At 45.4% G+C, this 27,470-nt stretch overlaps 1 protein-coding gene and 1 long non-coding RNA gene across 2 annotated transcripts; one reads left to right on the top strand and one right to left on the bottom strand.

The window, feature by feature from the left end:
- Nucleotides 1–375: 375 nt before the first annotated feature.
- Nucleotides 376–27,157, bottom strand: LOC119465975 (F-box only protein 25-like). Its single transcript, XM_037726464.2, has 7 exons — nucleotides 26,714–27,157; nucleotides 20,312–20,480; nucleotides 18,253–18,345; nucleotides 16,037–16,165; nucleotides 14,418–14,644; nucleotides 12,485–12,740; nucleotides 376–7,538 (listed from the first exon to the last, which is right to left on the bottom strand). The coding sequence occupies exons 1-7, from the start codon at nucleotides 26,821–26,823 to the stop codon at nucleotides 7,398–7,400; spliced, it is 1,125 nt and encodes a 374-aa protein (XP_037582392.1). The 5' UTR covers nucleotides 26,824–27,157; the 3' UTR covers nucleotides 376–7,397.
- Nucleotides 9,618–12,462, top strand: LOC125940688 (uncharacterized). The gene is made up of 3 exons (XR_007463880.1): nucleotides 9,618–10,067; nucleotides 10,244–10,420; nucleotides 10,773–12,462. It is a non-coding gene; the product is annotated as an uncharacterized LOC125940688 (long non-coding RNA).
- Nucleotides 27,158–27,470: the final 313 nt, after the last annotated feature.

Genomic DNA, 27,470 nt, shown 5'->3' with positions numbered 1-27,470 from the left:
GTTTCCTGACAAAACACGCCCGGGCTGGGCGGTCGCGCTGAGTACGGGGGATATTTCGTAGAGATCGAACAGCCCGGGTTATTGCATGCCTGGCGACGGTTTGAAAAGCAGCAAAATTCTGTGACGTACGTATATGCATAACGTGATCCACTCTTGACGCAGCTCTTCCCAAATTCGTTCACTGTACGCGAAATGCGCGTTTTGTCGGGAACGAACACTGTGTGACTAAAGAGCCGTATGTGAAGTGATGTGCATGATTGCCACTTCCTCCAGCGTTTCGAATTTTTGCTGATTCTAAAGAAGTGAGTAGATGTTTGTGTCTGTGTGTTTGCACGAGGAGCCTGAAGTATGCTCAACGTGCACTGAATTGATGCCTTTGAAGGTAGAGACGTACGCTTTATTTTTTAAAACATATAATACCATAAAGCAAAATATATTTTTGAGTATATATATATGCATTTACCAGCTTGGATCACATACATATGACTTGTCGAAGTAACTTTAGAGGTCGACAGACATTTCCGAGAAATATATTTGGGAGAAAAAAAAAAAGTATTCATGAAAAAGAAAGCAAAAAGAAACATGATCTAAACTGTACAATGTATGCATTTTTTGTCTGTACACATAGGCACTGCATCACACCTAGTAGTAAGCTGGCAACATACAAGCACACATCAGCAAGGCAGTATGGGATTAGTTTATATTTTACACATAGAAACATAAGTTATGTATAGACCATATCCAACTTGATTACAGAGCATAAAGACGGATTCGAGGGCAAAAAACTTCAGCAGACAAGTCACAGCAGCAGATAATTGCACATTTGATAAAACAATCATTTGTAGAAAACTGCTTTTGATATCCGCTCCACTCTCAAGAGCTGAAAAGGCAGAAAAGCTGCCTTAACGTGTAAATTATATGAACTATTCTATAGACGTATTAGTCAACTAGAATTAACTGTAAACACTGTACAAACAAAAATGACAGCCATGTATGCAGGCAATGAGTATACTTTAAGACCTATAGGGACTAAAAATAAGAAAGACTAAATCTAAAACATGTTGGACAATAATAACACGTACGCACCTAATTTCACCTCTAACATCAAACCAAAATGAGATAGTGATATTACAGATCAAGCTGCACAAGAACATTACACCCCTTGTTCACACGGGTACGTACCACTTCATCTTTGCACATTCAACAACAAACAACAATAAAAAACATTCACAGAAAGCTGTCTAAACTTTAAAAAATCTGAAACCAGCTTGACAATATTTGGTTGTTTACACGAAGCATCAGCCATCTCCACACTGTGCTCATTTTCCCTGATAGAAAAAAAAAAAAAAAAAAAATGAAAGCTTTTATTTGGGTGCAGGCTCATCTATGTGGTGGGAAAGAGTTACGTTGTCATTAAAAGGACATTCGATGTGCCACTTTGACTAGACAACTGTATAAGTTGACTTGGGACAAGAGAGTTGTCTGGCCGCACTGTTGACGGACTGAGAGGGTAAAGCATGGTCGAAGCCCCAAGGAAACAAAGATAGTCGAAGCATCGTCCTACGAATCACCTGCTGTATATCACACACCTACCAGAAGTATCTCTCTCACAACTCCGAGCAAATTATCACCTTTGTTTACTGCTCTAGTCACATGAGGGCACAAATTTCAAGCAATTTGTTAACTTGCAAACGGTAGTTGCCAACTTGATGGCCAAGCTGCTAGTATCGAGCACAGATACACCACATTATAATTCCGTATTTCTAAAATTGTGACCTTCGCATTGCACCGCTTTACGAACTCTTGTGACATTTTGCAAAGCTCCATGTATCCAACATGCCAGGACTACGCTTGACTGGCCTCCCCAGTCGAATTCGCGGGAATGGAATTTGCTTTGCAACAAGAAGTAAGGTTAGCACAACAGCAGCTTCTGCTGTGTACACACAGTTTGGTGCAAAACCATTCCAAGGCTTTCCGTTGTCTTCTTGAGCCAAGAAAACGCCAAAACTACAGCCTGTGGTTAAAAGTTTTAAACCTTTGTCTTCGATCATATTTCACTGCGATCTACAGTGAGAAGAAGGGAAGACTACGCTTCCGCAAAGTAACAAATCCCGAGACCGCACTTGTGTTGAATAAAAGTGCTACTAACAAGGTGCAAAGCAACACAGTAAAACACAACAAGAAGTTAGGAGTAAAGATTGGCAACCCTGCACCGTCAGCTTGACGAAGAAGTGAAAGTCGGCTAGTTTCTGATGGTCCATCGAGGAATCACAGCAAGGCCTTACAGGGACCTTAAAAACATACGCTAGAAGCCAGTAGGAGAAAACAATGTCATACTGCACTGTGGGACTGAGGCACTACCATTTTGTGCAGTGTGTTTCAAGCATTTAGTTAGCCATACCACCCAAAGGGCCCCTCACCAGGTTTGGTCACTGCAAACACATGATGCAAACACAGGAATGATGGGTAAAAAATGTATTTGCACGACTTTGTCCTAATGGTTTCAAATGGCTTTGCGACTTTGCAAATTCATCATTTTCGACAAAATATGCCGTTATAAATCCGACAATTTGTAATGATTATGCATAGGTACAGAAACTTATTGCCTTCATGTGTTTAGAAAAAAAAAAGGGTTTCTTGGAAACTTAGAAGGATAAAGAAAGCATAAGAAATAATGCCACAAAAGCGTATGAAACCACCAGCACGAAAATTAGACAAACCCACTATTCCTGCGCCATCTAAACAATCACTGCAACAGTTGCGTCTAGCAACTTTTGTAGGAAACTCTAACAGTGCGTAGGTCGCATGGTGGCGATTGTTTCTGCCAAGTACCACACGAATGTACGCTGCAAATAGAGCCAAACATTCAATCATAAGCCCACGTCCGTTCTTTATCTCAGAGGTGCAACGCCCCCTACCAGCAGTGATGTAGCAGGCAGCTGCTTCCTTATCACATGCACCACCTGCGGCAAACAAATATCCAGGAGCTACACAACCAGCTTGGGAATCCCCATGAATAGCAGGGCGCGCAAGACCACTACCGAAAATGCGCTACGCAGCAAAAGAAATGAAGGGAGATGAAGAAAACAAATGGGGCAGGGACCATGACGTAAACGTTTTGTGAGCCTTTGGCTTTGATATGGCTGAAGGCAAGGAAGGAATGTCGCTTGTGTGGACTGGTCGAGGCAAAGTTGGAGAGCCTCTGCTGGAGGGGGGGGAGAGGTAGTTAACCTCCTCGCACCACCACCCTAGAATATTTCATTTGCTTCTATCTCTGCTATAGTAAACATTTTTTTTTTTAAATGTTTGCAGCAGAACGATTCCTGGATGGCGCTTTAAAAACTAGGAGTGCATAACCACATTTTTCCGTTTGGTGAGGGGGTCCTTTAAGGAACGTATTGTGAGAGACAAAACACATTTCGTACATTCTCGTCCTCATACATGTAGTAGTTCATTGCAGTGAACTGGCACCTGCTGTTTCGCATTACATTTTTTTTAAGGATGTACACATGGTCTTGTAGAAAATACATGACCTGCAACTGTCCAGCTGTTATAACTGCCTCACTAGCCAACATTGAAGATATGTAACCATAATGGCTTTTCCTCTGATGCCTAGACTAAAAATATCCGTACCCTTCTGCGCAGGCATTTCAGTGTCCTTTATTTTGCCTCATGTTGTCATGTGTTTACAGACTGTGAATAATGCAATTTTCAAACAAAAAATTCATTGCTAACAGTCATTATTCTGTTGATGGTAGTTTCATCATGACTTATATTTTCAATATTTTCTTACCGATTTTAATGTTCTTCAATCTTCTTCACAATCACATTTAACCCTTTGCGATCATGTGTTGGGCCCTTCCCACCAAGCAAAAATATTGGTTTCGGTCAGACGTCAGAAAGCACCCAACGTGCGCATGTGGTCATGTTTGTCGGTTATTTGGATTGGTAGCACTGGCTTTCGGGAACTTTTTCGACTAGTTTTGCACTTCGCAATGTCATCAGATGAAGGCAGCGCTTATTTTACCTTTCTCCAAGCTTGAAGGGATTTTGCACGATTTGTGGCGTGAGGCATTGATAGAATTATGACGTTTTCACCACATACATCTTGTGGGCAAAATTTGCATGTATTCAATGAATCAGGTGATGATTTTAGCCCCGAGGATGAATATATTTCGCCTTCAGTTGGTCATAAAATGTCCTCGGATGAGAGCACTTTAGAAGAAAGCAACTATGAGGACCCTAGAGACCTGCAGTGCAAATCCTGGCCTCCACCCAGGGGAGTCCTTCGAGCGCTACCAGACAGTGCACAAGTACTGTTGAGAGCCTCAGCAATCCATAAATTTTACTGAAATAGATCATTTGGCATGCATTTATTTACCCAAGAGCTTTTTCTACGACCACAAATTGGGTAAATGCTCATGACCGCAAAGGGGTAAGAGTGCTGCTTCTACGGCCAAGTTGGTAATTCATGCTAAGCATGGATGTGCTTGAAGACACAGACTCTTGGCGAGGTCTTTGCAAGTATGTGTCTTTGTGTGCCTCGATAACCATCTGTGTCCTCTAGTACGTTTCGCACACGCTTACGTTTGTTTGTACAGTGTGGTACACTGTGATAGGGAACACCATAATGTGCAGCTCTCCCTTTACTGGGACTCTAGCTGTAAATGCTGGCTGAAGTTGTGTCAATGCACTGCACAGGTGTGTGGAAAGATGCCAATGCCACAAAACACAACTCATCTGCCACACTTGAAACACGGAAGATTCATCGCTAGCAGTTTCTGTTCCTAGGGCCCTAGCATTGTTTCAGGATATGCAGAGCGAACGTTCATGTGACAAATATTGAAAGCCGAGGACCACATCGCTCTATTTTCAGCACACAGCCGTGCAGCTACTGCTACTACTACACATCAATTCTTACACACCGCCATTTTGTCCGCAACATACAATGCAAAGTGTACCAAAATTAAAGTGGACTGCCTTTATCGCAAGCTGCTCTTTCCCTTTGTGAGTGAAGCGCAGAGAGCTAAGAGAAGCGACTAACAAAAAAAAAAGGGGGGGGGGGGGGAGGGGCAGGTGCGGAATGCAGGTTTCCTCAACACTTTACATTTCACACAAACTCTTCAACATTCAACAGCTCGCTTCCCACAGTGCTGATGTGTTCATTCCCTTCTTTCCTCCGACGAACACTGTCAGCTTGCAGACAAACATATAAATATATATTTTTTTAAGTTCATTATTTTTTTTATGCCTTTTAAATACTGAAATAAGATATCTGTATAGAAAATATAGCTCATATACCTTCCTACATACATATGTACAAACTCTAAAGCACCGGTGATCATAACAGGGGCCTAAGTTGGAAACAAGTTTCAGGCGGCGCTCTTGCCACGATTCCATTCCATTCCACTGGCTCCCAATTTCCCCAATGCTGGGAGAAGATTCCAACGTAACCTCTCCACCACAGCACAGACATGCGGCAGTCAGATGCCAGTGTTTCCGCCGAGATCACATGTCAACGCACATTGTTGCACTCTTCGTTTTTAACTGTTTTTCTTTGGCTGTGTTCACTCTAGTAGCAGCCTTGATATGCACCAGTAAGAGCTGCAGGCATGTTCCATAACAGACTAGGAGAAAGAAAACATAGAATTTTCAACACTTAACGAAACTTCTTCCCTTTTCACGGCAGGCGATGACTGAAACAATGAAAAATGAAGCGCACTGCTTCTTAGTGATTGAACATCACGAGTAATAGTGTCTAAAAAAAAAAAATTACAAAAAGCACGCACACAAAATGTGGTCGTCACATGCCGATGTTTCCCATTTTCTGGAACGAACCATTTCGTTAAAACGTTATTGATCTTGCACACTGAAAGCACAGCTGCACTATATGCAAATTTCTCTAACGTCTAGGAATTAACCTAGATCCTCATCTAGACTTTCAAGGAGGAATGCCGTTCAATATTGCAGTTACTGACCAGTATGGATATCACAACTCGCGAACGTTCAAAACACTACCCATACCACAAGCTACAACTTCTTAAAGGAATGTTACGTTGGCCCACAGGGAAATGTCTGAATTGTTATTAGGTGTACCGTCCTACAAAGCAGGTACAGTCGAGCGCCTCTACAACTTAAGGACCTGTATAACGAAGGAATAATTCTGTCCCGGTTCTGTTGTGAGCTGTGCGGTGCGCGACCTTTACAACAAAGTGACCTGTTTAACAAATGATTTAGGAGGCCCCGAGCACTTCGTTATAAAGGCAGTTCGACTGTAGATTACTTGGCAAGTATTGATGCAATCAAAAGACATGACATGTAGATGAGAACACTGAATACGAGTGTTGCTCTACGTGTCCTTGGCTCCAGTAACTCAACAACAGACTATATGACCAACCCACCCAGCAACAAGCTTTAGCTAACCAGATATTAAAATGGAAAAAAAAAAAAAAAAAAACACTGGGTATATTCTTGATAAATTACTCTCGGGAACACATTCACATTTCCATAACGTTAACGTCCAATGCAACACCTCATTTGGAGGGACAGGCATCCTGCCTGCTGGCTTATCCAGTGGTACGTGCACTGGGAGTGAAATACCCAAAAGCGACAGGCTGAGAATACAGTCCTAGCTGCCATCAATTCTGAAGGAGTTGTGAGACTAATTTAACTGGCTAATGTCTCGGTAACGTATTTAACCAATGAGTCTTTCGAAAATGAGGCTGTTTCCCTCTAAATGACAATGTCTTGCATATTACGAAGACCATATGGCTACGATATAGACTCTGGATATTGCACTTTTGTCATTTTTACCCCGCAAAAGTAATCGTAACTATTTTAAGGTGCACTTCCTTTCAGTATAATGCACTAAAAGTTACAGTCTTCTTAATAACGATAAATTCACGTGTTGTCAACAGAAAGTCACCAGCCACATAGCGTTAAAGCCAGCGATTTCACGTGAGAATGAGAAAATTACTGATATGCAACAACAGTACAGCCTGGTACAACCGCACCGCGCTAGGCAACATTTAAACTGCGTTATAACCAAACACCGCAAAAGAACAACGCCAGCTCTGAGCCTGCAAATAGAGGCCAGGTAATGATGCCGTCCGAATGACAACCGTGGCAAGAACGACTCCGTTTTCCAACTTGACAAAAACCTGACATGCCCCTTCCGCGGGCACGCAATGCACTCTGACCAAAAGTGCTGACAAGACAAGAGCCAGAAAATGTAAAGACAACAAGATTGAGTAGGCTGCCTTTTCAAAGTGGACAGGAGGGAAACAAGACGTGCCGACGCCGTGGCGGCATTTGCGTCGTCAGGAGCCAGCACCATTTTCGGGAACGGCGACAGCTCTGGTTCTGGAACAACGTTGGCACTGGCAGACCACCACCTTTCACAGCGAGAAGAACTGGAGAAACGCCTGAGGGGTGACGGGAATGCACATGGGCAGGATGCTTGTTGGCGTCACAGCACCATTGTTGCCTTCCTCCGCAGTCTCCTCTCGCGAAGAGTTGAGGCAGGGGTGGCCAAAGGACTGCATAAATGCAAGGTTGAGCTGAATTAGGCTAGGCTTGGTGGTGGTGATGGTACTGTCTTTGAACTGTGTCACTGTCGCAGATAACCAGCCTACATCACCAATGCACTTCACATGCAAGCACTGTGCAATCTTTCAGCGTTATCAAACTGGCACACTGGGAAGCGTTTTATCACTGGGACGGCATCATGAAGGCTTGCAAGAAGTATGCACTTGTGATACCGAAATTGAAAAAAAAATGCCACCATTATCACTCGCCAGAAGTGGTGCCTGACTCAGAACCCACGCACAGTTCGTTGGTATAACCTCCGAGTTCCTTGAGGAATTTTACATGGGGCAAGTTATGTGCTATTTACATCACTAAGAAAGTCCCTAAGATTAAAAAAATAAGCAAACTTCTCTTAAACACCTTGACCGCCATCGATAATTGATCAAAATTGACGAAAAGTGTGGATTTCTTTTTAACCTGCTTTTTTTTTGCCGCCTTTTTGCTCTACGAATATGAACAGTAGGCTTCCGATAATTCGACTCCGGTTAATTCGATCGCAACCGAAGGTCCCTCCTGGCACCGATACATTTCTATGGGCTCAAAGCTCCGTTATTTCGATCTCAAAATTGACCTTCGCCAAATAACTCGAATTTGACTAATCAGCTTCGCCATAATACAGTTGTGTTATGCAGTGAAGCAAACCAAAAATGAAAAGGGGCTACTGTTATGAGGCATACACTGAAAGCTCGTTAATTCGACCCTCGTTAATTCGGAAAATCCATTAATTCAACCTGTGCTCGTGGTCCCTACAATTATATACAGGAGTCTATGGAGCAGAACTCTCGTTAATTTGGCGGAATTTTCGCGCATCAGTTAATTCGACCTAGCATCACAGCCTGCGAGCTCGCCCAGTCGATGCGAAGAGAGCAAAAAAAAAAAAAACACTGCCAAGAGCAACGCTACTGTGAAGCTTAAAAAAAAAAAATGCCGCATAGGCCAACCGCATGGTCATCGGCATCATCCGAAACGGGTAGATGTCTAGGTGTCATCGGCTAGGTGTCATCGCAAATTGTGCGGTTTGTGCAACCGAACTGTTGCGCAGAGGAACTGCCGATCGAAACAGCTGATGCAACCGCAACCACAGAAGATGACATCTGTTTCGATGATGTCTTGCCTCCTGCGGTGCTGCTCCCTAATTACATATCCATCGATGATGGTGTCGCCATTGCCGGGAAGCTGACTGAGGAAGGAAATAATTCAGGACGTGATAAGCGCCGACGACTACGATTCGTCGGAAGGTGACTTGTGACCAACTGCCCCAACCACCGAAACGTACGATAAAAGAAGCCGCAGCAGCCTTGTCCGTGCTGGAGGACTTTTGTGAGCAAAGTCCGCATGGTGCGTGTCACACGGAGCATCTGACAGCTATTAGAGCTATTGTAGCCGCCCAAATTTGCCCGAAAAAACAGACGAAGAGTACAAACTTCTTTGGCAAGTAAAGGTACGTCATGCTGGGGAAAATTTCGCATTATTGTTGTTCATTCGATATTTCGACAATCGGATAATTCGACAATTTTTCGCGATCCCACCAGTGTTGAATTAATAAACTTTTACTGTAGTACACATTTTTTAAAATTATACAGGCGTGTAGTTTCCGGTCACAGTACAAAGACCTAAATTCGTAATAAGCATACTGGCAGCCATTCAGAGCTGTTTCTGATGTTGCTATGGTGATTTGAGCCCTCGTTTCGCCCGCACTGTGTGTCTCGTATATGAGACCGTAAACGGGGACTAGTATGCATTCCTTAACCCTTTGAAGGTTTTTGCCGTATCTGTACGGCAGCGGTTTTCTGTCCCGCAAGGTATTTGCCGTACAGGTACGGTTTCGATCCTCCGTTTGAAATTTCGCGCCATAATGACGATGCATGCTTACCGGGAGGTGCTGCCACCAGAAGCGTTTGACATTTGTGCTACCTTCTCGCGGAGATAAACAGGACTGATTTCTAGTTTCAGCGCGTGCGTCGCGCAGACTGCGGCAACACCCCTTTCGCGGTTTCGGTTTCGCCGCGTGATCGCAACGGAGGCGTGCGAAACGTAATTTTTGTCTTTGTCGGCACTGTCTTGCAGTGGCGCTGAAGTTGATTTCTACCTTTATTGGCGCTGCTCTTAGCTTGTTTATCACCGTCGCTCACGAGGTATTCTCACTCTCTGCGGCAACGCGCTTTCGGTTCCGCCGCGTGATCGCAACGGAGGCGCGCGAAACGTGAGTTTTCTCTCTGTCAGCACTGTCTTGCAGTGGCACTGAAGTTGATTTCTATCTTGATTGGCGCTGTCTTAGCTTGTTTATCAGCGCCGCTCACGAGGTATTCTCGCTCTCTGCGGCAACGCGCTTACGCGGTTTCGGTTGCGCCGCGTGATCGCAACGGAGGCGCGCCAAACGTTAGTTTTCTCTCTGTCGGCACTCTCTTGCAGGGGAGGCAGAAGTTGATTTCTATCTTGATTGGCGCTGTCTTAGCTTGTTTATCAGTGCCGATCACGAGGTATTCTCGCTCTCTGCGGCAACGCGCTTACGCAGTTTCGGTTCCGCCGAATGATCGCAACGGAGGCGCGCGAAACGTGAGTTTTCTCTCTGTCAGCACTGTCTTGCAGTGGCACTGAAGTTGATTTCTATCTTGATTGGCGCTGTCTTAGCTTGTTTATCAGCGCCGCTCACGAGGTATTCTCGCTCTCTGCGGCAACGCGCTTACGCGGTTTCGGTTGCGCCGCGTGATCGCAACGGAGGCGCGCCAAACGTTAGTTTTCTCTCTGTCGGCACTCTCTTGCAGGGGAGGCAGAAGTTGATTTCTATCTTGATTGGCGCTGTCTTAGCTTGTTTATCAGTGCCGATCACGAGGTATTCTCGTTCTCTGCGGCAACGCGCTTACGCAGTTTCGGTTCCGCCGAATGATCGCAACGGAGGCGCGCGAAACGTGAGTTTTCTCTCTGTCAGCACTGTCTTGCAGTGGCACTGAAGTTGATTTCTATCTTGATTGGCGCTGTCTTAGCTTGTTTATCAGTGCCGATCACGAGGTATTCTTGCTCTCTGCGGCAACGCGCTTACGCAGTTTCGGTTCCGCCGCGTGATCGCAACGGAGGCGCGCGAAACGTGAGTTTTCTCTCTGTCAGCACTGTCTTGCAGTGGCACTGAAGTTGATTTCTATCTTGATTGGCGCTGTCTTAGCTTGTTTATCAGCGCCGCTCACGAGGTATTCTCGCTCTCTGCGGCAACGCGCTTACGCGGTTTCGGTTGCGCCGCGTGATCGCAACGGAGGCGCGCCAAACGTTAGTTTTCTCTCTGTCGGCACTCTCTTGCAGGGGAGGCAGAAGTTGATTTCTATCTTGATTGGCGCTGTCTTAGCTTGTTTATCAGTGCCGATCACGAGGTATTCTCGCTCTCTGCGGCAACGCGCTTACGCAGTTTCGGTTCCGCCGAATGATCGCAACGGAGGCGCGCGAAACGTGAGCTCTCTTGCAGATGCGGCGGAAGCTGATTTCTACCTTGATTGGCGCGATAAGGCGCTGTGCGTAGAACCGTGTTTCAAGGAATACCACACTCTGAAATATTATTGAACATTTGGAGTTCTGAGTGATGCCGACATCAAAATACTGTTTCTAATTTTTTTTTCACTATTTATTCCCGACTTTATACATTTTGTACATTCAATATCCGCAATAAAGTAATTTGACCATCTGGGAAAGTTTTTTTTCAAAATAATTCGACCTTCAAAGGGTTAATTATACATGCACACATGCGCTGTGAACCAAAAGCAGAGAAAAACCACCTGTGTTTTGGAAAAGCTAGTGAAATGGAAGACAGTAAAATGAAAAAACTCCACAAGTCCAGGGGACGTTCAAAGCCAACAAGAGCGGAGGTCTATCTAAAGCTCTGAGGGCTTACCAGTAAACTTATTAGGCATCTTGGTGCTCGTACTGTGACCAGAGCTGGCGCATGTGCGTGTGCAAATTAAGGAACAGACTTGCTATGTTCTGCAACAGTGGCACTATTCCCTACTTCTCATACTTTACTGCATAACAGGACTACATTGCGGCAAAGGTAACTTTAAAGGTAAATATCGCCAAGCAAACAAAGTGTTTCGGCCTTTCCTGTGCCATTTGTTTAATTCGACCCGCCAGATAATTCGACCAGTTTCGTTGGTCCCGTCAGAATCAAGTGAACGGATGTCTACTGTATTAGGAATGGCTGTAAAGCTTTTACTGCCCCTGCTGAAAAAAAAAAAAAAAGGCACGAGACATGGTGTACTATTTATCTGTCAAAATTAGAAGGCAGTGCAACCTTTGCTATCGTGAGTGGCCTCGTAATTGGCGGTTAGGGTGTTAAGGTGAGTAAAATCTCAATAAATTTAGTTATTAAGTTATTAACACTGGTGTGGCAGTTTGCACAATGCTCTTCCTTAATAAATTCACTAGATATGATTCAAAATAATTCGGTTCATTTCATTCTTTCCAACTGCAACAGAATAGCAAGCATATCATCCACGAAATCAAGCCTTGATCTATCATCCCTTGCATGCCATTTCGTTATTTCGTTAAAGCATTTTTCACACCTTATTTCATCATCCTCACATCCACACTGAGTTTATATTGTCTCCTCAATATACGTGTCCTCTCGCTCGGATCATGCACAAGTTGGAATTCCTTTCTGTAAATCTAATGCTTTTTCTCAGTCATCCTTATAACGGATATCAGAAAAGTCGAATCCCTACCGGCACAAACACCTACCTCCACAAACAACCGCCATCAAAGATCATTACCTGTTCAAGAACACCTCAGCCAACATTGCACAATTCTCACGTTCTTGCTAACTTTTGTTTTTTAATTTCTGATCTTTGTAACCCACTCCCCACTCTAATGCCTTTGGCCCTGAGGTTATGTCAAATAAGTGAGTACATGCGCACACCTTCCAGAAGAGGCACCGACAATAGCGGCAGAGCAGCAGGCTGTCTGCGTACTCCTCGCGGAGGCCGTGCTTCTTGCGGAGGCGGTGGAACAGGCGCTGCCAACCGGGGGCGCCGTCGAGCTTCTCCGGCGGCTGCTGCAGCCACTGCTCCACCAGCTGGGGACCGAAGTGGAAGAGGCACAGCCGCCGCCACACGTGCTCTTCCTGCAGCAGCGCCGCCAACACCGGGTGCGCCTCTCCGCTGCTGGCCAGGTCCCTACAATGACGATGGCGACCGAATTATTACCGCACGCTTCGCAGTTTAATACCAATGTTACAAACACTTCAGCTGCACCTGCAGAATCGGTGTCATGTCCCGGATGAATGCGTATCAGTAATTGTAACGAAAAGGCTACACTACCTATGCAAACACTGCTCGCACAGGTGGTTTATGGTGGACACAATTAGCGTGGACAAGTAGGATCTGTATGTGCATAATTAAGAAGGATTTGTTAATTCACATTTTTTTTGTGATTATGGTAAATGTTTATATTATGTATTCAAAGACAACCCAATTTTGTCGGACACTTCTGGAACACTAGTGTTCGGAGATATTAATAATTAAATTTGGCGTTCGGTATGCTAATTTGCATGCGTGCTTATCACATTAAGAGGGAAAAATAGAGCTGGGCAGGCCATGTAATGCGTATGATGGATAATCGGTGGACCATTAGAGTTACAGAATGGGTACCAAGACAAGGGAAGCGCAGTCGAAGACGGCAGAAAACTAGGTGGGGTGATGAAGTTAGGAAATTTGCAGGCGTAAGTTGGAATCAGCTAGCGCAAGACAGGGGTAATTGGAGATCGCAGGTAGAGGCCTTCATCCTGCAGTGGACATAAATATAGGCTGATGATGATGACGATGATGATACTAATTTCGTTCAGAGGTGGGAATCACATCCCAAAGAGAACCCTCCTGTGTGATGCTGAGAAGGGGTTACCAAGGAGATACTTCAGACGCGACATAAGAAAAATCCCTCTCCCAGACATTTTTCAAGCTATCAGTTTGTGCTGTGAACAAGTGACGTCCTCACGCTTGGGCGTGTTTCTGCTCTGTCCACGGCGCTGACACGCAAGAGATATGCCACATTTTCCTGATGCGCGTACGCATGCGCAAGTTGCGAGAGAGAAATGTCAGGACTGCGCCTAGGTACTATGGACACGTTTTCACCCGTTTGTCCCTAGCTGAGCAGCACTACACGACCGCGGATAATTACTCAGGAACTATCCCTCCGTTCGACTTTCATGACCACAGATCACTTGTTTCATAGACTGTAATAATTCAGACTCATAAACTGCAAGTCGTGTCTTGCATTTACCTAAATTTCTCGATTATTAAAGCTTTGTTCGTGATAATATTGACACCTTAGATGTTCTCGCGCATTGATCCATCACTTTAGCTTGATTTGGTATTTGCCTTTAGTGCCGCCTTAAAACATATTAGCCATGACATGTTTCCACGAGTTCCTTGGACCTGCAGTAGGCTAATGCAACGCCTTCAAGATTAGTTTCTGTTACTCTGAGGTCGCCGCGCCAGAAGGTGTGGTGTGGGCACCAGGTATTTTACGCTGCTAACTTGTATGCTACTTTTTTTGCCTCTGCTTCCTAGTTTCTATGTAGTTCTGTGCCTGTGAATATGCTCGTACTCACGAATTACTTGATTCTACAACACCCCCACCAGGCAACATCCTTTAGGTATTCTCAAGTAATTAAACAAATAAGAATAATCCCCATACCTGCCAGATACTGAGCATGTACAAACAGTAGCTGAAAACGCCGACAAGCGTTCACAAGAACCATGCATCAAGCTATCGCTTTGTGAATTTGTGCGCACTGCACGAGACTTCACAAGCTCGTCTGCCAGTGTTCGCTTCACTGCAAGTGCAGTGCTCACCTGTAGTCGGCCAGACGTAGCAGAACTTCCCTGAGCAGTTCGGGAGGCAGATGGGGAAACTGGGGCGTGGCGTCGTCAGGCTTAGGGTTGGAGAGGTCAATGTGCCGCTGCACGTTCCAGATGCGCTGCAGGGTCTGCAGGTGCTGCTCCCACAGCTGGCTCGAGCCCAGGGGCCGACCCCAGCAGTGGTACTTGCGCAGCGTCCGCTCGAGGTCTTCCAGGAGAAGCTGCAGAGACAGGGTTCGTGGCTTCTTAGGCACAGGTACAGAGTTTACTATACTAACTAACTAACTAAAGGAAAAACTGGCAGAGTGGAGATGCTGTATGCAGGGTCATATAGCCTCTCCTGCATAGTCTGTGCCTGCTGGTTCATTCGGAAAGAAATGAACTACAGTCAACGACCGATTTTTCGGACATGCCCGATAATTCGGACACCTTCGCGGCACCTCCACGTACCCCATAGAGTCAATGTATAAGAACGTCTGAAATTTCAGATTCGAGAAATCTCCGCCGTCCGATGTTCCGGACTTTTTGCCATGACCGCAAGCCCAAAACAGCATTAATCGAAGCCACCACCGCCGCCATTTTGATTATCTCGCCGCCTCGAACTGGCGCTCTTGCACACAGATCCGCTGGCAGCTCTAGCCACCACCGCGGCAACACTAGGCCTTGCTACTTCAACGTTTCCTACCAAGCTTCTTGCTGTTCGGTGCCATTTTTCATTGAAACAATTCGTCCCTGTTAGCAATGGCATCGACTCCACCTTTATAATGCTCACCAATGGCTTTGAAGCTCAGAAAGCACGATGCGTTGCAAAATGCCGGTTCCCGAAAGTCAGCTTCGCCTCAATACAGTAGTGTTATGCGCTGAAGTATACGCAAAGTATTGCAGTGGAGCACATCATGAGTGGGAAGGTGCAACTGTCACGGGACACGCTATGTATTCCTTAACTATACACGCGTGCACCCGGTGTCTCCTATCACAGTACGAGCACCAACACGCTTAATAAATGTACTTTAGTGCTATTTCGGACATGCTTGCGGCGATTTAAGGCCTTGGGGATAATAAAATGCATACATTAATTTTTTCGGACTGCCCAATTTTTCGGACATTTTCGCGACCCCTAGGGAGTCCGAAAAATCGGACATTGACTGTATACCTGGCATTAGAACTCTGGCTGTGCCACTAAGTAAGGAATCTTCGGCGTGGTTATCACATTTTTGGTACATTTTTGCCACCTTCAGGATTGGCCCACATTCTCCATTCCTTTCCTTGCAGATACTGAGCATGTATCTTGTGGAACAGGAATAGCAGCTAACGTAGAAATTGCGCAACACTGTACCGCCTTCAGGATTGGCCCAGATCATAATGAAACAGGTTGTGAAGTTTCTTCACCAGATTAAAAATATTTTAAAAACAGCCACACACCATCTTGTGAGTGACCTGCCCCTTTCCTAACACCTGCATCTCACCTGCATTTTACTGCTATATTTTGAAAAAGCCGAACTCTCTTTCTCACTTTCGCACACACACATGTACAAAGCAAACAATTTCGATCGATAGGCAAGCACACAAGAAACCAGACCAGCAAAGCAAGCAGACTTCTTTCTTTTTCACACCTGGAGAATGTGAGTGTTCTGACGACTGTCAGCAACTTGCGACGCCACTTCCTCAAGCATGGTGAACAGCACCCGACTTGCACATCCGCTCAGCGTGGTCAGGTTTTCTGTGATCAACAGGTGCAGCAGCTGCAAAACAGACCGCACAGGCCTTCAGAAAATGCTGGCCTAGACAGTATTCAGCAACACTGTATTGTGCAGCTAAAAAACAGCCACAAGCAAAACTTTCTAAATTGTATTCACGCGACAGCCTCAATTGCCGACTCACAATGCAGACTGAACATCGAAAGAGCACCGACACAAAAAGCTGTCTATTTTTTTTTTCTGACTTTTTTTTCTTTGTTAATTAGGTGCTAAATCTGTATCACGGATAAGGTCACAATTTCTCGAATGTGTAACAAGTCATCAATTATGCCATTATTTAATGTGATGAATAAGAAATGCAAGCCAAATGGAGAGCATCTTCTTGGCGTCAGATGTGTTGACAAGGGGAGCTACTCTAGAAGGGTAATGGTTTGGGCTAGTTGCTTTTCCATGAGACTGTGTGGTGCAGCGTGAAATAAGACAAGGGACACTGAAAAACAAGGACGAGCGCTTACTGCCAACTGAAATGTTTATTCTCTGATGAAAGGTTTTATATAGAAAATAAAAAAAATAAAGAACAACATACAAACAAGCTACAATCACCGCCCCCACTGTTTCCATATAAAACCTTTCGTCAGAGAAGAAGCATTTCAGTTGGCAGTAAGCGCTCACTCTCGTTTTTCAGTGTTCCTTGTCTTATTTTGCGCTACACCGCAAAGTCTCCTCTAGAAGTCGCGAGAATGGAAGTGGGCCACATGGCATCACTGATGTGTAGGTTGGTGCAGTGGTCGAAGCCACATTGTGGTCGTCTTGCCAAAAGCTTTAGACAATGAGATAATAGGGGGAGAGAAAGTAAGATGGGCGAAAAGTTCTGCGCATTCCAAGGAGTGACAGTAGCACAAGAAGCTTCTCATCCTCTGTCGAATGCAAAGAAGTGCTGAATGAAAGAATGGCCAATGGAGTGCACACTCCCAGCTTTCAGGAACACGGTCACCGTGTGGATTGCTGCCACTGCAGCAGGTTGACAGATGTGTGTGTCAGTGGTTCGTGATACCACATGACCACTTACCTTCAATTAGGTGATGCATAGTGCATAGAGGAGCCCTTGTCAACACTCTCTACGCCAAAGCAGCTCTGCACCATTAGGCATGCATTTTGAACTGGTTACATAAAAGAGCAAATAAAAAGTCATCTTTTTTTAGCACGTTCAAGGAGTTCTGGCACCACAATGTAGTTACGGGGTTGGGAGCTATCTAGTAAGAAAAAAAAATGGGATATAACATTTTTGTGATAGTGCCCTTCAAGTGGCTCAGAGGCATGAGGTTGAGCTGTAAGCACCTTTCTGCATACCGCAATTCAGTGTGGCTTTCTTTATTCATTCGTTTGCATGGAAAGCAGCATACACAGGTTCTGCACCAAATGTAGGCTGATGGAAATTAGCCTCAGCATAATACAAAATACGCGAAATAACCTACCAAACAAAATGTAACGAGCAATATGCCATTATACATACTACAAACGAATAATGCGAATACATGTAAGACCTAAAGAGATGTGGTAAGCACATCTCTCAAGTTCATTCTCGCAACGTCACCACGCAATCCGCATTGTTGGTTTGATCCGCTGTTTGGATGCACTTTAACAAAAAAGGATCGTACACCTCCGCAAGAATGGTTACGTGATGTACCAGTCTAACTAGATTGTTACCCACCCTCAACTCTTACTATAGTGCTTGAACAAACAAAAGTCAAACACACCAGGTGGTGAACTTGCTTATACACCAGCCTATCAGTTCACACTGCCCGTGCAATAAGGTTAAACACACATTTGCAATAGGGTGCTCATGCCCAAACACTGGCTTCCAAATTAAAATACACTCAAAAACATTGCGCGTGCTTTGTCAGTGACAATAATGATTCGACTTCCAGGATAAGACAATAGTAATTCACTTAATTCCAGATCAATCAGCACGAAACACGTTAGTGCTGTCTGTTAGCAATGGGTAAAGCATCACAACTCGGTTCTAGTGTACCTAGCAGTGGTAGGTCTATCAGTAGCGGAGTGCACTGAAGTCTCTTGCACAGGATCGAGTTGCCCACAACCACTAAAGGAACAAATACCCATTCACTAACCTTGCAGATGTAGTTGAACCGCCGTACATCTTTGATGCCATTGCGAAAGTCTAGCCTACGGAATGCTTCACTGATGGTGTTGTAGCCAGCAACCTACAAAGATGAGAAGTGTCAGAGACCTAAGCTGTGAAGTTTTTCATCAGCTTACTCCTTCCGTGTTCACTAAAGTTTTACAGATACGCATGAAATGGTAGAACCTATAAAATAAATAAAACACTTCAAAAGAAAGAGAAGTTCAATTCATACCTTAATTAATTTAGGAATTCGATAGATGATCAGAGCCAAATTTTTGTGTGAACCATGCATGGGGCAAGGCAGGGGTTCAGGAAGTGTATTTTGAGTAGGGAGACGGGAGCTAGAGCTCCTTCCACTTACGCAAACTTAATTTTTGTGTGTGAATCCAAGGCCTAATTTACCACATTAGAGCGCAGTCGGACGTCAGGGATGAGGGGATTACCTGCTAACCCTATTAGCTCCCCGCCTCAGTTCCAGAGTCCCTGGGGCAAGATGCATATTTGAGCTAGTCGAATGAACAAAATTAGTTAGTTAGACATGAGTAAACCTAACAGTGCAAATCTAGAACTTGGGCAAAAGAAATGGGTCAAAACACAGAGCTGATTTCCACTGGTTTATCCTTTTCAGAACAGAAGCTTTCATATTATTCCGATACATTATAGGCAAGATTGTTGATACTGATAAGGAGATTTACTGACGGCAAGCAGCAGGCGAAAAACCAGTACAGTCGTAAGAGAGCAACTGTCTCGGCGCCAACAGGTCATGATCTGTGCTCACACCCTACATCTATGAGTGCACCCCACTACTGCTTGCTCCCTGTTCTTCTTCTTCACTACAATAGAACCACATGAGAAATAATCGAAGCATCTGAGATGACACACTGCAACACCAAGTGCATTGACGTACCTTCTATTGCTCTATTCGACAAAAATATATTTTTCTTTAAGTTTAAGCTTGGGACATGGGAGCTCCATAACATAGGCGTGAGTATCAAGTACACTTTGCTGTTTTTTGTCTTGTTTTTTTTTTTTTTTTGTGCCTTTTGTGTAGATTAACTTCATATTTCTCTCAATATTTTTTGTTGCTGTTGTACATGAATTGTGCAAACGCTTCTGTTCTAGAAAGTATAAACCGTTTCAAAATCAGCACAGTGTTTTCACACCCTTCTTTCTTTTGTCCAGTACTCTTGAGCGGTTAGTTAAAATATAACCTCGTTTGGAGGCTGGATTAAGACATTGGAGAGGTCTGGGGGTAATGGCTTCCGTTGGGGGCCCCTTCCCCTATGTCTTTATCTGCCTTTCTCTAATATCAAAGATGGGGTGGTGTGGCGTCTACAGCTTTCTTAGCCACCTCACGTGCAAAGGTAAGCAAGTTTTCATTGAGTAACACAGGCATGAAATTACGCATGTAGCTTCATCAATGCAGCTTTTTATTCTGTTCTCCCTCTCTCTTTCTACAGAGAATAGAAGATGTGGAGAAAATACAGATTTTCCAAACAGCAGACAGAAACTTTGAATTTGCAACTTCGAGCTCCGTGCCATGCTGGTACAAGGAGCACTTAACTGCAGCACAAACTTCAAGAACAGGACTGCACAGAAGCAGTACATTGAACCTCTGCCAGAGGAAAATGCAACAAAAGACCAAATGCAGGACCTGGAGCACCGACAGCATCGGCTATATCCATGACTACGGCTGCTCTACTGATTTTCAGAATGATGATGACATTAGTGATGAGAGTACTGATGATGATGATGATACGCATGCTTTAGGTTTTACTAGTGTAACCTTCATGATGATAGCATGCTTTAGGTATTGGTTTCAGTTTTACTAGTGAGGTAGCGACAACAGAATGAGATTTTCGTTCTTATGGTTCCTCTGGCACAGGCTTGGCACAATTTTTCGCTTACACGCAATATCGAAACAGGATGGCACAAAGGCCTACTCTTGGCGCAATTGGCGCAGCTGTTCCATAACAGCGTAGTCAGGTTTTTTCCAACGGCTACTGACACGCACTCACAACTTCAGCAGGATAGAGCAGCCTCACCTCTCGTGTGCACTTTAGTGTGATCTGGCAATAGGGCTGCTGAGAAAGCCGCCGCTGCTTGGCGTAGTTGTCCAGGCACTCGTCGCCGCTTCCTGCGTCTCCGCCCCCTAGGTTTGGTGGAGACGACGGCGGAAGGTCGTAGTCAGCAGGCTGTTCCAAAGAATCAAGACTGGAAAACAAAGTGCATTGTTTGTTTGTTTATCTCAGTAACATTGGATAAGTGTGATGTCATGCATCAGTCCACAGCAAAATGCAGTAGCACACGTGCCAACTGCTACCCGGTCACTGCTACCTGGTGTTTTTGGTGCTGAGGTCTGGACTTGCAAAACAAAGCACTGTGCATACCCCGGGTTTTCTTTTTCTTTCTTTCTTCTACAGTGAAGCTGTGAAGGGGAGTTTCTCAGCCATTTTCATGCAGTAGTGCAGGGCAACGTAAGACGGCGTGGTCAGTATCAATCAGCAACGCAACCTGCTTTGGAGTAACAAATTCTTGCGTTGAAATGCAATTATCAACAATTATAAAATAAAAGTTACCTTGCGTATACCTCACACAAGTAGACAACACCTTCTTTCCACATTATTTTTTAGCCAGTAATCCATCATTTTTGTTTCTCATGTTGTGTTTTACAGGCATGGAGGTCAGCTAGGGGATATCTACGGCTGTGATGGTAAAGAGTAGCCAGCATGCAAGCCCTGGCGCAGATAGGCATATTACCAGGATGTCAGTAAGAATGTGCAGGTGGCATCAGTGATCAAACATCACTAAGAACAGCCAGCAAACAGACCTCTAGCTAGTACTTCTGAAGGGTGTGAGACCTCGCTTATGCAGCTTCGCTGTCTTTGATCTATCAATTGTCAGGTTCGCATACACATCTGCGAAGGATTTTTTGTTCACCATGACCGACCTCCACCACACCATTGCTACACAATCAACCATAATGCTGCTCCACCTACAAATGGACCACAAAGACAACTAACCCGGAAGCAATACTTGTCACCATTGGACTGAGTTTATTCAGGCTGTAGAGATTCAGGATTCGTTACATAGGTGGTGCAAGCTGTCATTTAACTTGAAAGGTGTCGCATAGATGGCAGGAGAATAGGAAGCGATGCGCATATATAACAGCATCACTCCAAGGCAATGCGACATTGTTATTCGCTTAGCATTAGCACAAGGCACCCGACATGTACACACATGATAACTCTAGTGCAAAGGTCACATCAGGGATTTCTTTCCACATATCCTCTTGACACCTGATACCTAATGAATGACTGCAGCCTTCACTTAGTGATATAGGGCACTCGTCTGCAGCCTCGAAATAGGCATTTAACTCATTCCGTACCGCGCCCATTGGGCATCGTTAGCGCTCTATCGATGGTTTGAAACGCCGCTTTCGAGACCTTCCGCGCCGCTCACAGACATACTGCGCTATCGGATGTGAAAGAGGAGAAACTATATTTTTGTTTTCTAAGCAGTTCGCTTTTTTCCCGCCAGGCAGTGATTTTTAAGCGCGCTCCGAAGTTTCGCGATCGTCAAAGCAGAACACAAAAATGTCCAGCTCCGGAGACGGCGCGCACGCTTCGGGAGATGATAGGTATCGCGATTCCGCTGCCTCTGCGGCTGCTGATCTTATCGATACATCGAATAGCAGCGAGTCAGAGGACACTGACTTTTCGTAGGACTTTAGTTTGAAATCGACGACGACGAAAACCAGCCCAAAACATCGGCGGCCGCAGCCTGGCACGCCCAACTGTAGTGCTCGCAGTTAAACCTTTTGTAGCGGAATACCTGTTCAATGAAAAATTTAGATTTTTCGGAGATAGTGCCTAATAGACGGCAATACATTTTGTATATCTCATAATTTTCGTAAAATTTTTTCTTAGTAGATACAAGCATGTCTTTACAAACTTTTTTCAATTTTGTTCAATCTTGATTTTAACAATTATATATTTTTATGACATAACATCTCTTTAATAAAACTTTTATGCTTGAAAGGCATTCATTTTGCTTTCTGTTTATGTACTACATTAAATATTGAGTGCAATAGTTCCTTCAGAAAATGACATCTGCCGCAACATACAAAAAACACCAACTTTCTCCATGGTAGGGAAAGAGTTTAGCAACTTTTCCTTCCACTCTTGAACCACTATGAATGTAATGACATCAATACAACTTTTAAGGCCTCTTATGAGGCCAAGTTAAACGAGCTGTATAAATGCTATTGTATTAAGTATTTATTCACAGCATAGGTTAAGACATGGCACACAACAAAGATGATATTTGAAAACAGCAGCTTACACATTCAGCTAAATTTATACAACAGTAATAACAGTGAATGATTAAGGCACATTGCCCCCCCCCCCCCCCCAAAAAAAAAAAAAAAAACAATATAGTCAGCTTAGGCTACACCTCGTTGATAAAGTCAACAAACAGTGTCAGTATGAAGTTTGCTTTTGAGTTCACTAGGACACACTTGCTCCAAAACGTTATAGGCAGCACTTTCCAAGAGACACCATGTCATAAGAGGATGGTATAAAACACTATCACAACTACGCAATGGTGAGTTCTGCAAAACTCTGTGCTGGCTTAAATTATGCTGAACGAGAAAACCCGCTATGAAGTTTCACAAAACTGTTCAAAATAATGAATACATTTGATTGCATTGCCGCTCCACACATACACGGATGTTTTCTAGGTGTGTATAGTCAGCAAGTGGTCTGCTAAGTAACTGGCTACACTCCATAGACGAACCCAGTCAGTTACACCAACCACATTAAAGAAGTTTTAAACTTGCTCCTATTGCACACTATTAGCATATATGCTAGTTCCGGGAGACGGGCTTTTTATGCAGACTATAACTTGTCCCTATTATCTTCTTTCTTTCAATAGGCTCTCGGCAATCTTCTACAATACACATTTATTCAATCAATCAATGCATCCGTACATTCAAGTACACCTTGTTTGTCCAAAGGACAGTAGCAGCCATGCAATCTTTTTATGCATTTAGCAACCAACCATGATTTCTTGCAACTGTCCAACCGAATGGTGCAGGATGGTGGTAAAGAGAGCGTTCACGCATTATTCTCTTGTGACAGCCAGCAGTTTGAAACGCTGTCATCTGAGACACTGCACCTCTGGTCACAGACACTGCATGGGGTTCTGAACTGGTCCTTGAGGAAATGGCGCTCAAAGTACCGGTCGAATCCCACATACGAGTAAGGCACGGTGGTCAAGAGGGGGACACCACCTATAACACACAGTGCTACATAGTTCCACAAATAACCTTCTCCCAAAACATGCTAAAGGCATTCTTGAATAGCAACCGGAGTTGCTTCTTTATATTCGTCTTTTTTAACGTGAACTCACTTTTCGTTTTAAACTCTCACAGTACTGTACGTAGTTGTCGCATTAAAAGAAGCAAAACGTGCCATGAGCACCTTCACCTAGAACACGTACGCTCTACCGCACAGCTGTGCAGGAACGGCTTTACTCTTATCCACCACTCAATCGCCCATACATATTCGCCCTGCAGCCCGAAGAACCGCGGCCGTCGCTTTCGACGCGAGACGATATAACGGCAAAAAAATATAAGGATTAAGTGGCCCCAGGCGAATTGGCGCGCAGCCCCAGCAACGAAACTGGATGGATACGCAAAAAGCCAACTGCGCGAGCGACGCAGTGACCTCGGTCTCGAGCGCGAGCGATTAGGCAACTGCTTCCGATTCGTTTTTTTCGCCCGCGTTCGTCGCAGCAGCAGACTCGTTCCAAAAGCGCCTTGCGGAAGTCGGGGAAACGAAGCGCGCGCGCGCTTAGGAAAGGGCAATAATTAAATGCGATCGAGCGCGATCGAAAAACGCGTTCGACCCTCGGTGGCAATCGAGTCATTCGAATTGCTCCCGGTGCAGTAGTGCTACAGCCGCAACAACAGCTGCGCTATGCAGACGACACGTCAGTGCTCCCGCACTGCTGTGCTCGCACTGCAACGAAAATATAAACGATATACAAAGAGAAAACAAGCGTGAATAATCTTCGTGCACGGCTAAATAGGTCAGCGACTATGCCCGGTTGCAGGAGAAACACACGGCTGCCAGCCAGGAAGCGAACAACCGGCCGCTGCCTAACGATGGCCGTTTTATTTATTTTTATTTCTTTTTAACTCGTCCGCGCTCTGTTGGATGTCCGGACCTCCCTTACTTTTATTTGGCCCGAGCTACAGAGCGCGGCCAACTCTTGGGAAACAGCGGAAACACGTAACAACGATCTCTCGGATGTGACGGACCGACTGAGAAGGGGGGGAAAAACGAAAAAGAAAGAGAGAAAAAAAGGGGGGGAGGGGGGGTGCGTGTGAAAAAAAAAAGAAACGGACATAGACTTGCGAGTGCATGTTCGTTCACGGAACGATGAGCGGCAGGTAGACGACACGGTTTTTCTTTGTACCAACATCCGACTTCTCTTTTCGTCGTTTCTCAAAATACGCTACGTTATTCGACCTTCGTGTCACAAGTGTTCTAAGAACGACTCGTCTCTTTCTATACACAAGTCGACCGTGCACGGCAGTACGAAACAACGAAACAGAAACTACCATTGACTTCAGATTAGTAGCGTTCGGGCTCGATTTATGCAGTCTTCTTAAATCGGCCTTTACTTGTTAAAGCAGAGAAAGAAAAAAGAACACATGAAAAACGTTGATGTTCAGTAAAGATCCAGTTTGATATGCGAATGCTTTCAGAGGATCGTGAAAGTCCGAAACCGAAAGCACTTGCTTCAGGTTCCAATGCGTAACCATGGCGGGAGGAAAAAGTGCGTAACCTCAAGGACGAGCAAATATTAAACCAGCAAAACAAGGAACAACCCGGCAGCTAAAAACTCACTCTAAACAGCTAGGGTCGGTGTGTGCATACACATAGGCGTTTAGACCTGAATTTTGCACGTGTTATGTGTGTCCCAAGGGCCATGAACTGGCGTCGCAGTAGGCAGCACTCCCGTAAATAGAGGAGTTCGCGCGTCGGCTAGACAGGGCCATCAATTAACCTAGAACCGCTAGAACTTGCCGAGGAGGATCACTCCAACCGTGACCACCAGTAGATATGCGCTCTATTCCCGCTTCAGCAATTTTCTTTTCCTTCGGCCACGCTCGATGAAGAAGAACGCGGGCGGTTGCGCGCCTTCGAAGTTAAACAGCGGTTGCTAAGCGACTCGACATCCCAGCTGCTATTCAAGCTGCTCTCGACTCCGTGCAAATCCCCAAGACGCGCGGCATTTCTCTTAGATGCTCTAGCTCTTTTCTCGCGGTTGAAAGCACAAACAGGCCACAAAGACCGCCCAGGTGAAAATATCAAAACAGAGGCGTAGTTAAGGCCGACGTATGTACGCACATATGTCCAACTTAAGAAAAAGCGTCAGAAAAACAAAAATGCACGCTGCGCTTTTGGTGACACGCACGTAGGGAAGAAAGGGCCAGAAACTTGGAAAACACACACTCAAAACCTGCCTAAGCTTGTATACACACATATACCGTGCCCGCCTTTGTCGTCAATGTGCTGCAGTGAGCAGGGGCACGAAAAAAGAAAAGGGCCGGGCTACGTTTTTTACCGAGGAGGAACTGGCCTACTTTTTGCATAAGCACAGCCGCAGTGCTACATTAGCGCGCATTAAGCAACAGCTGAGCCGTTCCAGCGACGGTTGCGGGGGAGAGTAGGCGAATAAACTCGACTGCCAGAGCGTTCTTTCGTTTCTATTCCCGCCGCCTTTCTGACAAGGGGCGCCCGAGGACCGCCATTTTGACGGGATCAGCTGGACGCAGGAGAGAGAAAGAGAGAAACTTGGGAATCGCTCATAGAGAAAGCGCGCTGGCGAAGCCGTTTGCGCCTGCCTGTATCGCAAGATCCTTTTGTTTCTCCGGCTCCCGACAGCAGGAGCGTTGTTTACACAGGCGCGGGTGCGAAGTACGCACGAACTATCATGTCACGCCAGTCTCCATACATTGTCTCGTCGCCTCTCCTTCCCTGCACAGCTGTTTCGACCGATGCGCATGTTGAGTGGAACAGCTGTACACGGCGATGTCAGAACGGGTAATCCTGGGCTAACGCGGATGGATAAAAATTCATCAGTCGCGAAATCGGCCAGCCTTTAGTCTATATGACTACTCTAAGAGATGGGAGACATCTGCGAAATGTATTTTTCTGAGCCATTTTCTTTCTTTCCTCCCCACTTTCGCCACCTCATTCTCTCCCTCTCGGCCGTCCGTCTGAATCGATACATGGCCCGTCCCGTTATTGCTCGTCCTTGGCAGAGACCCAGCGACAGACGGCGTCTCAACACGCACGCCAGTCGCGGAAGAAACAAGTGCAACACTCGCACGCGCGTCGTGATGTTGTAGTACACACAAACACACGTCGTACCTTTCGTCGGCGCAACAGTAGAACTCCAGGATCTTCTTCTTTTCCCAGCCTTCTCCGGTCTTGACCCAGGCTTCGCCTGGAGAACGCCAGTCCCGACCGATGAACGGCATCGCGGCCGCCGCGTTGAGGAGCCCGAGAAACCGCAGCTGTTGCGATGATGCGGTAGCGCGTTCAGCAGCGGAGAGCAGCAGTCCGTCGCGTGGCGTTCTCGGCCGCCGAAGACGACTCGCAACCACGCCAACGGTATAACCAGTCTCCGCTCCACTCGCAACAAAGAAAACCCGACGGACACCGCGCGAAGGAAAAAACTAAAACGAGAAAAAAAGCGAACCGAAATAAAAAAGAAAGCGCGACTGGTCGTTCTCCGCGCTCGCAGGTCCCCGCGCCGTCGCCGTCGGAGGACCGTCAACTGCGCCGAGGCTGAAGCAGCGTAGCGAGCGCGCATAGCCAGTTTGTTGATGCGTGCTTTTTGTTGACGGATGTGACGTCACGGAAGTCACGAGACGCTCGCAGCGTCGCGTCGCGCGGCTTTTTGAAAACGGAGCGAAACCGAAATTAATCGACCCTCACGAAAGCAGCGCGCGGTTGCTTTTTTTTTTTTTTTTTTTTGCGCAATCACCTCGCGCAATCTTTCTTGGCGCTTGTTTGCGAGTCCTCGTAGTAAACCAGCACACCGTCGCAACGCAGCGTTAAGCACGCGGACTAGATGAAAAAAAGAAAAAAGTTCCCTCACACTATATAGTTACGTGGCAAACGG

The sequence above is a fragment of the Dermacentor silvarum genome, chromosome 10, assembly GCF_013339745.2.
Source record: "Dermacentor silvarum isolate Dsil-2018 chromosome 10, BIME_Dsil_1.4, whole genome shotgun sequence".
Taxonomy (NCBI): domain Eukaryota; kingdom Metazoa; phylum Arthropoda; class Arachnida; order Ixodida; family Ixodidae; genus Dermacentor; species Dermacentor silvarum.
The sequence above is the reverse complement of the archived record's forward strand: the minus strand, read 5'-3'. Positions and strand labels throughout refer to the sequence as shown.

Excerpts from the sequence above, each read along its gene's own strand:
- LOC119465975 (XM_037726464.2), bottom strand. The coding sequence starts at position 26,823 with ATGCCGTTCATCGGTCGGGACTGGCGTTCTCCAGGCGAAGCCTGGGTC. Across the intron at positions 14,645-16,036 it reads AGAACACTCACATTCTCCAG|CTTCTCCTGGAAGACCTCGA; the intron begins GTGTGAAAAAGA and ends CTGTCTCTGCAG. Across the intron at positions 7,539-12,484 it reads GTCGGTGCCTCTTCTGGAAG|TCCTTTGGCCACCCCTGCCT; the intron begins GTGTGCGCATGT and ends GCATTTATGCAG.